Here is an 11,485-nt window from a genome sequence, read left to right on the forward strand (position 1 = left end):
ACATCATGCTGTGAATCAATAAAGAAGCAGCGACTGTACTTTGCCAGTAGTTAAATGATGGATCCTTAACTTAGGCTTGCATGAGGACACTGTGGTGATATTTAGACGAATAATAGTAATATTAGTCTTTTAAAAGTGTGACACTTTAGATTTCCATGTAATGCATTATACTAAAGTAACACGTACATGAGGTTCTTTATGGACTAGCAGAGTTTTGGTAATATTCAGTAATTACAATATGCAGAGCCGATTTAGGCTCATACATGGAATACAAAGGTCAGCCGTGTGTCTTCAAATCTCCAGGACTGTAATAGCGAGCAAAGCTCTCTGCCCTGTAAAGACAAATGCAATGTACATCCCAAATATTTATTTAGCTTATCAGCTGCGAGTCTGAACTTCACAGGACACACCCAGCCTGTGCAATAATGTGAACAGCTGCTTCACAAACTGAACTGTAATGAATGTCAAAAGTTTTTCACTTTCATTGACACCACATTCAACTGAAGACACATGCTCAAAAGGCAGGACAAGATAAACCACCTCCCTTAATCCCTAGCCAGCGAATGTTCTTCTCAGGTTTGACAGAAATAAGCAAGGGATTGCTACAGCACTTGCAGCCTACAGATCAAGAAATATTTATTAATTTTGTATCTTGAAATCATTGCAAATCAAATAGTTTTTATTTCAGAAGCAAAACCGCAACCACAAGAAATGCACTTGTGGAGAGCTTTTCTTATTCCTCCTGTAGAGTTGAACAAGGCATGTATGATCACGTCAGGTTATCCGAGGAATGATGTCTCAAAATGTCTGTCTTCACATGCATTGCCTCTGGATGGTATAATCCAGCAATGCTCCACTTCTTTTACCATAACGTGTGGGCTTGTCACAGATTTATAAAACAGCGAAAAATCTGGTCATAGCTGGGCTTTTTCAAGAACATTTAGCGCTAAAGCATTACCGACCTGGATCTATAACACATCAACACACATATACAGAAAGTTCATATAAACCTTACCAGATTGCCATAGTTTGCCAAGGCAATGTGGATCATACCCATGTTTTGTTAGGAATTTTGTTTTCAGGAATGTCTGTAGACTTGCTGATGGTGACAATAGCAGAATATCCCTGTGACCATCATCATGTCTATTTAGAAAGAAACAGAGATATGGACACAGCTTTGTCTACCCAAAAGTCTTTCAGTTCCCTTGTATTATCATCCACCCTTTGATGTATGATATTGCTATATTAAGAATATAGTAAACTATGAAAATACCACACCATCAGTACAAGATAAGGAACTTGGGCCAGGGGTCACTAGAGTTTGATTAGGTACAGTTTTGCTTCTACTCTCAGAATAAAGGGTCAACCTCAGAGTTAGGCTAGCTAAGGGCAAATATGCACATGTATGAATAATAATATTACTCAGTATTTATTTAGCACCAACATCTTACAGAGCACTTTACAAAGTCCATAGTCATGTCACTATCTGTCTTTCAGAGGGGCTCACAGTGTCCTGACCAAGATTTGAACCTGGGACTAAGCTCTGCAAAGGCCAGAGTGCTAACCACTGAGCCACCAGCTGATCATTTAAACACTAATATATACATTTTCATAATGCCAAACATGACTGGTTCTTTTAAAACATTATGTACTCAGGTGTACTGGATAATACCTTATAGTTAGCAAAGCTAGTAAAATGCTACGCTAAACAATCCGAAGAAAGTAAAATTAACAAGCAAAAGAAAATTCCCATAATAAAAGGGTAGGGTCACCCAAGCGATAAGAAGATGCTAAAAATCTCTTAAAGCAAAACTAAAACACAGACATAAATAACATTAACAAATAGATCCCTCTGCATGAACCAACAAAAGAAGTCGCTTGTTTCTTCCATACCTTTTCCCGCTCGCCGTCTCACCATCTATAGTGACCGCAGACCAAGTTCTGATCATTTGGCAATATGGAGAATATTTGGTTGCATTACTTTTTTTCTGAAGGATAAAAGTTTACTTACATTGTTGTTGCGGGTTTCCACTGCTGGAAATTTTCGGACAATAAACTTGACAGCAGATTCCAAGTTTTTATCGATCAGGTAAGAGGGTTTGGCTTTGGGGTCTCCACATGCCTATCAAAAACGAATTGGCAAAAAAAATGTGAGTTGTTTCCATAAAAACAGAAGAAAATAAAAATAAAAAAAACGTCTTGTTTTATAGTGAAATGAGAAAATAAAAACAAGTAGTGCGAGGATTATCAGAACTGGAACCAAGAATGAAGCAGAAAGAAGTTCTCCTACATGGAATAAAAGAAATATGGAAACGTTTAAAGCAGTGTGGAAAGTGCTAAGACCTAGATAAAATAAATATATAACAAAAGTTGAGGTAGAGCTATCTGCAGAAAAAAAATAAAAATGGTAAATGAGCGTCAAAGAAAAAAAAATATTTTGCCTTGGTTTAAACGTTCCTTATTGAAAACATCTAAAAATAAAGTCTAAATTATAAAGACTGTAATAAAAACACAAGTTTTTATCTACAGTATAAATAAAAGCAAAAAAAAAAAAAAAAAAGGAAGCTGGAGATGTCCACGCATTTTGTTAAAACTCCCTAGTTGATAATACATGAATAGTTCTTGTCAACCTTACGGGCCAACAATGTTCCCCTACAACATCGTAACAAATATCTATGAATTCCAGAACAGTGATAGGAAATGTGGGTGTAGCAAAGGAGGTCTAGCACTGGTGTCAGGGGGATGAAAAGGAGGTCTAAAAATGGGCAACTTCATTGGACATGTAGTTCACCAAGTATTTCAATACAGATAAACTAATAGGCTCATACAATCCATGTTCCCAGAGCTGCTGTGCAGGTAGATAACAGAAGAGATGGGGCTTTAATTGGCAACTAGCAAGGCTGCCAGACTCACCGACAGCTCCCTGGCAGTGCACCCATCATAACCGGCCTAGGGAGAATAGTGCAGGGGTTGCCTCTGGAAGGTTTATCCTTTTACTAAAAGGTCACCAGGACAAACTGTGGAAAGTAAAGTTGACAGGCTGCAAAAATGTTAGACTTAGACTTCCCCCCTTTTTTGTTTTTACCAAGCAAACTGATCATATACGGCTTTGCTTTTGAAAAAAAAATATTTCTTGGATACCATATGATCACTATCAAGATAACTCAATAAATTGCATGTCAATATAATGCAAGTGAGGAATACTGATGTCTTCAATTGGGACGCATTGAGACATCTGAACTCTTATCACATTTTTCCAGTTTCTTCCTGTGCTGGTGTCCGTGTTCATTTCCTTTTCGCTCTAATGGGGGTCACAGACAGCTATGAAAAAAAAAAAATCACAGAAGTTCAAATTCCTCCCTGTATTCACAGATTTGGCTCTAAAAGAGCTCCAATCATTGTGAGCAATCACTCTAATGCAAAAAGGACTGGTTTCTATTAAAAGGATGATGGGAGGAAGGGGAACAGAACTAAAGCTTTCCCTAATCAAAAAGGAGGGCTAAGCTAATTTGTGAAAAGGGAAAACCACTGTCCTCCCATGTCCCACTAGAATCCAAGCCTAGAAAGATAGGGTATTCAAGCTTGGTGGTAGAGCAAAAGGCCTAACTAAAAAGGGGTGAGACCTAAAACTACAATTTATTTTAGAAAGTGAACAACCCCACTTTAATAATGGAGCTGAACTATCCGACTAACCAAGTAAAACAATACATACACAGAATATTGGCATTCATTTTTAAACACCAATAAGCAGCAGAAAAAGACTTAAAAAAAAACTATATTATCAAATGGGGAGAAGGAAATAAAATGTGTGGACATGAAGTGCAATGTAGTAAGAGGTTTATTGCAGCTTTCTATGCCTGATTAACAAGCATTGAACAGCATTGCACATATTAATGCCAGATGCATGGTTCTTAACCGTGTCTTGCTGTGAAGCAAAAATATCACATGTACAATAACATTTTTGAAAACAGCTAGAAAAGCAAAGAAAAAATAAAACACACACACAAAAACAGAAAACCTAAATCAGAACATATAATAAAAACAGAAAATACATGCACAAAGGAATCTGCATGCTTGGGCCACATACACAGAGGCCATTAGAGAGGACAGGTATTGCTATTCAATTCTAATCAGTGAATTTTATGATTGTGCTGTACAGAGAGAAGTCATGGTGTATGAACCCAGATTTAAAGTGGGCAAAGGGAAGGTGAAAAGCAATGCAAACCTTCCAAACTTGTCCTTGCTGGGAAAGCATTTAAATAGAGAGAAAGAGAATTACATATAGACATTAAGTAGCTCACTAAAACACACAATTCTGCACAACAAAGACATGTTCTTAAAGGCACTCTAAGCTTGAGTACATAACAAAATGTGCACACAAAGAAAATGTACAGAAAATAATTTGAGATAAATTCAAGCATTGCCAATACTTCATAGCAACAGGGTATTAGCATTATTTAATTGCATTATTCAGAGTACTTCTTTTTTTGCACTTAAACTTTGGCTACCAGGAGCATTGTGGGTGTTTTGCAATTATTAAAGACATTATTAATAAAACCAACCGTGACTGGTAGACATGCTGCGAGATAAGCAGAGACTGCATACACAATGAGCAAACAATTTCATGACATTTTTATACATTCATAAAACCACTTTTTTCATGTATACCCAAATTAAAAGGCTAGTACAGAAAAAACACACCTATCTAGGGAATTACAATAGCCATTGTGAATTATTACTGTGACATTTTTTAATGCATTATTTTCATTATTCCATATTTTTATTATTTTGCATGCATGATTTTCCATATTTTTATTATTCCATATTTGTATTATAATATATACAGAGGTTTATACATTATTTCCCAAAAAGGGTTTTGTGTATTTGACCTATCCTGCGTACATAAAGATTGTGTATGGCTGGAATATAATCTAGAAAACCTGTTATTGATCAAAGGGCAAACCTTTAATATTGATGACCATTCAACCTAAAACGAATCAAGAGTGAAACAAACTTTATTTTATATTCTAGGAAATATGAAACAATATTAAGTATCCTAACTTATTATTAGGGTAGGTATATGCTGCAATTATGGATATCTAAACCCTTTCTGGGCTCCACACTACAACTGATGGGATCCACTCCCACAACGAGACCCATAGGAAGACCGCATCATTTTTTAAACAAGTCAATGCCAATACAAAAGCAGCCTTAATGCAGCCTTAATGCAGCTTAGGAGGTCAATGGAAGTGCAAAGCACTCATCACGAAAAGTCAAAATATGCAACCAGAAAACAGGTGAAAGCAAACTCAAATTAGCTATTTAAAAACTCTCATATAGGGCTCATTGGTGCCTACAAACTGCAATGCTGCTGTATCCATTCAACATGTCTGTTTAATTACATTATCCCTGTGTTATGTGGAATACATAAAGCAAACATTGGAGGGATTTTTAGCAAACCTGTGCTTCCCTAAGGAAAACAATAAATCTGCTATAACCCCAAAAATCTCTAGCACATATTTACTGTCCAGGGAACACTCTGTGGTTCCAGGTATGTTGGAGAAAGGCATTCACTCCATGTAACAGTGCTGGGCCGATAAGTGAAGTCACATACAAAGTCCATGGCACTGTGTAAGTATTTGCTGCTAGAGAGGGCCGTGGTAAAGAGACAATTTTCAAGTGAATGTGACCCAAGTTCAATGTAAGCCCTCTTCAAAGAGGAGTCAGCCTCTGTCACTGCTTCAAATGTGTGAATGTCCAACCTTTGTTTAGTGTCCCTTTGAATAAAAAAGGTAAAAGTTCAAACCTTTGAATTATTGTGCTGTCTGTTCCCTATTGTGTTGGTTTTCTGTTAATTTTCTGCTCTAGAGAACTGTGCAGCCCTTCTGTTAGCAAGGTATGCTGGGGATGAACTCCATTGCATCATAGCAACTTGGGCACAACTGCCCCTCTTATTTCTCCAATGACAATGTAGCATTTGGAATTTTCCATCAATTTCTCAAGATAGTTCACCTGACTTTACTAGTATGGCACAACAATCAGGACTGGATAACATGCATGCAATTATCATTTTATTTAGTCTGTATTTATGTAAAACATGGGGACAGATATATCACATCACCACAACAGAAGGTTTCCACTCTTGGCCTGCTGATTTTCTTATTGCAAGCCTATCAGAGACAATACCAGATAAGGTTTAGCAGTTGGAATACAGTCTTTCTGCAGTTTCCAGTCACAAAACAACTACAATGCTCCTAGAATATCATACAACCTAAGCTATGCCACATAAGGAGGTTTAGGTAAAAAAAATATAATGGCAATAAAAAAATGTGACGTAGTAATACTTATGTAGGGCTTTATATGGGGTTCAATATGTTAAATTGACATGTTACTAAATAACTCAATTTCAAGAAAAGACTGAAGTTTAGTTGAGCTATTTTTCCCTCATATTTTTTCCTATGTAAGAATATTTTAGGAGTGCCGTTAAGATAGGTATGCTCAATACATCAAATATTAACAGAACAATCTTCTGGCACAAATCTTTCGATAATCAAACAAGCAATACAGTAAAATCAGCCTGTAACATACACATGCATTAACAGATAATTCTAGTACATATACATTGGCACTGGTACAAATATAACAAATCCATGTGTGTGGTGGGGGGGGGACAAAAGTTTTAGATATTCTCACATGTCAGCAAATGCACTTATTAGCATTGAAAAACCATAGACCTAAAGGGGATGTTCACTTTTACAATTTAAAGTGAAAAAACAAAACAAACCCTGGGGGGACATGGGCCACATTTATTGTTAGGTAAAACCGAACGTGTTCCTCAGAAAATCCAGACCTAGAAGTAAACCAACCTTCCACCTGAATGCATTTACTTAACCCAAAACATTTCCAGCATTCTACATCAGAGACTGAAGAAAGCAGAAACAAGGTCTGTATTAAAAACACACACAAACTTATGTTCTTCCAAGAATATGCTATCGATTTTAACACTGATTAAAACACAATGTGAATTGCTGGGTTGCAAAGGGCTCCCCTTTACAAGTTTACAAATGTAAGGCCTTGTATAATCTTGAAGGGACTTTCTGACATTTAATATTTCAGTTTTTTATTTTAGCTATGAAGCTGATAAAACCAGGCCAACACGACGGTTGTAACAGCAATGAGCACTGATGAGGTCAGGCCAAATTTCTAACGAGTGTGACTGGAAGGTTTATATATACTGGTGTGTTAGCTACGTCTACACGTTACTTTTTATTTATTGTATTACAGTTGTCATATTTGTTCAACCCTTCCTGAGAAGATGAAATTCTAACAAATCATGGCTATTTTAGTCCTATATACTACCACAACAATTAGTTTAGGATGTTAATTATGATTATCCATTATGGGGTAAAGTTTTATCCACACATGAAACTCATCTGTCCCTGTTCTGTCACAGGGTGCCGCCATCTTCTTCTTGGAGAAGATCTTTGGCCATCTCGATTGGCTGGGCTGGGGTAACGTAGTTGGAGTTCATCCATTCCCAGCACATGCAGGAGAAGCCAGACAGATCAGGCAGGTAGGTAGGAGCAATTATTGCAGAAGGAGCAATTATTGCAGAAGGGACATTGCCTGATGGTGAATTTTTCAAAAGGGAACTTAGGTTCTGCTTTAATATGCAGGATTTGTTGTAGCAGAACAAACTAGGTTAGGTTGGACAATGATTATTCACTTGAATTTCTCTTCTACAGACAACCACATTCTGCCAACTACAGAGTCAGCGTCAGACAAAAACAGGGAACGACACTGAATCTTTAATGGGCTGATGTTATTACCACAAAAAATAAATAAATAAATATGAAGGATAAAGTGAGGAGATGTCAAATTCATCTGGGGAAGACTTGTCTCTGAGACCCCAGCTATACAAATATATCAACAAAGATTCTGGTCAATCTATATGTACATTTAAGAAAACAAATATGCAGAATAAAGAACCGGGAAGTCTAACCAGAACCTACGAATAGAGCATTCTGTATATAAAAGTGAATGCCATTTGCATGATTCACCTACAGCCATCCACAACTCCAGGCGTGGAGAAGCTACCCTTAAAATTGACATTCTTTTAGCAAACAACAGACACAATGTACAGCTAACTGTCAGCATTACATAATGATACAAGTAATGGTCTACTATGTGTAATGGAAATGTGACCTTTTCCTGACCAGGGAGATGAAGTGATAATACAATATCACTGGCAAAAACACATGCAGCTGTACAAATGACAACATTTCCTGCACTGCATTTTATGTTTCAGATTGTTTCATGTTACACCCGTCAATTTAGTAGAGCAACTTCTCCCATATAAATACTGGCACTCCCTTTCCCCTGAGTAATACCAACACTGCACAACTGCTACAATAACATGGCATGTCAAATCAATGAAATCAAGTTAGTCATTATTAAACTAAATATCTAAAAGATGCAGATATTATAATAACTTCCTTTATGGACTTTGAATGGATAGCATTACAGAAAAAATTTGTATGATCTGTTTGAAAACAAGCCAAGCTTCCTAATTGTCACTGAATGCCTATAGCCAGCTTTAAGTTTATCCAGGCTTTGTTTACACGAGGCAAAGCAACAGGTCCACTTTAATTCTGACCAGTATGGACACAAAAAGTTATCATATAAAATAATAAACCCGCTTAATATTATGCATGTCCTTTTTGTTCCACCATACCAACTCTGACCCATCAAGGCATGGACCCCACAAGGCTTCTGGTGTTACCTGGTATCAAGACGTTAGCAGGGCAACATTAAAACCAAACTAAACCTCTTATTGTCCTCTTTCCCCCATTCCATCGCGGGCACTACCACCATCTTCTTTCCTTTTCTCTTCCTGAATAAGATCTTTGGCTGGGCTGATGTAAATCCTCCGCAGTTCATTCATTCATTCTCAGTATAAGCTGGGGAATCTGGAATGGCCAGGATTTCCAGCAACCAAATCCGCATGGGCAGCTTAGTTTTTACGAGTTTCCCTGAGTGATCAGGCAGGTAAGGAGAGAGAAGACATCATCTGTCCCTTTCTGCAATAAGGAAGAACCTGCATGGTTGTGCAATTTTAAAATTGGAACTTTAGTTTTGCTTTAAGTCCCACTGCCTCCATGAGCCTTCTTTATTACCACAGTACATCCAGCTGCCATACCTTCCTTAGGTGAACACCATTCATACCAACCTTGCCTAAAAGACATCCTTCAATAGACCAGTCCACCCTCTTCCATTGCTGCATGGTCCAGTTCCGATGCCAATGCTCCCACTCCAGGCTATTGCAGGGGTGGGCAGGATTTAACATGGGGACTCTGGTCTGTGCCCAAACATCTTCATACACACCAAGCTGCAATACACTTATGTGTTCCAACAACTTTCTCTCATAACCAGCATTACATTTTTTGTGCTTCAGCAGCTCTCCTGTTGGATCAGATCAAACAGACTTGCCTACTACCCCCGCAATAAAACATGGAGATGGGCAGGAAAGTGATGTTCAGTTTGATCGTAACGAAGCCATTTGGTCATTACATCACAACAGATCAGTGATGTTTGTTTCAAACACCTCTCGATTGTCATTTCTATCACAATTCCTACTTTCCAAAAGTGACAACCACAACCACAAATAAAATGATGAGCTTGTGTAGGCATAGGTATAACAAAAAACATTTAAAAGGATAGGGTTACTTTAAAAGATGAATTTTACAAGAAATACAACCACAGAAAAGAAATAAATGAATTGGTATAACAAGAAGCAGAATGCACCTGACTTGCCAACATCCCTGCAATATTAAGAAAACCTTGCTAAACGTCAGCCTTGCTGTGCTTCCCACCTACACACAGCCGAGGATTACTCACAGGCTGCACAGCACATTTTTAATTGGTACAGAAAGAATAGAAAGCAGCACACAGCGTGAGCAAGTTGTATGAAAAAAATAACAAGATGACAAACATGAAGGCCCTGTATTTTTATAATCCAGGCTTATAAATTGAATATCTACAGTTTAAAAAAAATTGTTCATCTAAAACTTGTTAGTTGCCGCAAATCCCAGTTTCTGTGCCAGAAACCATGAGTAGTTAAAGATGGCGATTATGTAGATTCAATACTGCAAACTGAAAACTACAGTTGAAAACAGATGTGGCGCTGATGTTTTGGGGCTAGAAATTAGCATTCTTTCATTGATAAATCCTTTTGAAAGAGGATTGTTCAGTTTATTAAGAAGAAAGAGAAGGACAGTACCCACTGAGTCACTGTGTCAGAGCTACAAACAGCAGGTGACAATGCCGGGTCATTCTGGATACGCGGAGGCGTGCGATAGTCCTGGAGTCTAGCATGCCAATCACTAGGAGAGTCATTACATGACAAAGTGAATGACAATACTGCTTCTCAGCGCTGGCTGTGAGGGATGAAACACCTACATGCAGAAGAGTGCCAGCAAGATTAATATAAAGTATTTATATAGCGTCAACATATTACATATTACGCAGCGCTTTGCAAAACCCATAGTCATGTCTCTAGCTGTCGCTCAAACGGGTTCACAATCTAATGTCCCTAGCATAGTTAAATGTAGGTCAATTTTGGGGGGAAGCCAATTAAGCTAACTGCATGTTTTTGGAATGTGGGAGGAAACCCAGCACAACATGCAAACTCCATGCAGATAGTGCCCTGACCGAGATTCTATCCTGGGACCCAGCGCTGCAAAGGCCAGAGTGCTAACCACTAAACCACTGTGCTTTGATGAAATGAAAGTGTGGAGGGCACCTCTGCAAGAATACAGTAAAGTCACAGGGTTTCTTTAATGCGGAATGAACCAAAGAATGATTTTGATATTAGTTTGCAGATTAAACTTAGCAAGACAGTTCCACTTCCTTTTTTTACTCCTATATACTTAACCACAATAGCAATATGGCTTCTGACCACAATTCCTCAAAAGCTTTGATTGCTCTTTCTGTGCTGCTCTGTGTAGAGAGCCTCCCTGGGTCTAATCATTCTTAAAATAATAGAAGAAAACGGTCATCTGATAAGTGCAGTACTGTACGATGACTAATTATGACACATACGTGGAATAACAATCACAAGTCTCGTGTCTTCTGACCACTGGTAGCTATATTCCGTTACCACCAACAGTCCAAATAGATTCAGGAACAAAAGAGATTTATTTAGGAATAATACAGAATATATATTACCGAACTATGTCACTTCACTGTCCATATTTTAAAGTTTGTACAATGGTTTTTGTTCTCAGGAACTATTTTTTTTAAAGGGCCATCTGCACTGGAAAAAAGTGCAACTCACTTACTTGTGATCCCCAACCTAAAAGAGGAACTTAAGTCCCACTTTACAAAAAAACAATGAGGTTGGTATTAAGAGAAAGGGACATGTGATGCCCCTTCTGCAATAACCCAATTAACTGCCTGATCATGCCAGAGAACGTGAAAAGGCTGC

The 11,485-nt window shown here is 37.8% G+C and overlaps 1 protein-coding gene across 5 annotated transcripts in view; it reads right to left on the bottom strand.

Moving 5' to 3' along the window:
• The window catches only part of NCKAP1 (NCK associated protein 1), a 73,413-nt gene that overhangs the window by 51,177 nt on the left and 10,751 nt on the right, over nucleotides 1–11,485 (bottom strand). For 2 of the 5 annotated variants that reach the window (XM_072418424.1, XM_072418423.1), the window contains exons 1-3: nucleotides 9,230–9,298; nucleotides 4,226–4,243; nucleotides 2,012–2,122 (exon numbers count right to left, since the gene is read on the bottom strand). In XM_072418424.1, coding sequence (XP_072274525.1) covers nucleotides 2,012–2,122; nucleotides 4,226–4,243; nucleotides 9,230–9,283 — 183 coding nt within the window. In that variant the 5' untranslated portion in view covers nucleotides 9,284–9,298. Of the gene's footprint in view, nucleotides 1–2,011; nucleotides 2,123–4,225; nucleotides 4,244–9,229; nucleotides 9,299–11,485 lie in introns of those variants that run through there. The other 3 variants (XM_072418427.1, XM_072418426.1, XM_072418425.1) reach the window with 2 other exon arrangements.

Source organism: Pyxicephalus adspersus, chromosome 7, assembly GCF_032062135.1.
Source record: "Pyxicephalus adspersus chromosome 7, UCB_Pads_2.0, whole genome shotgun sequence".
In the NCBI taxonomy this organism is placed as follows: domain Eukaryota; kingdom Metazoa; phylum Chordata; class Amphibia; order Anura; family Pyxicephalidae; genus Pyxicephalus; species Pyxicephalus adspersus.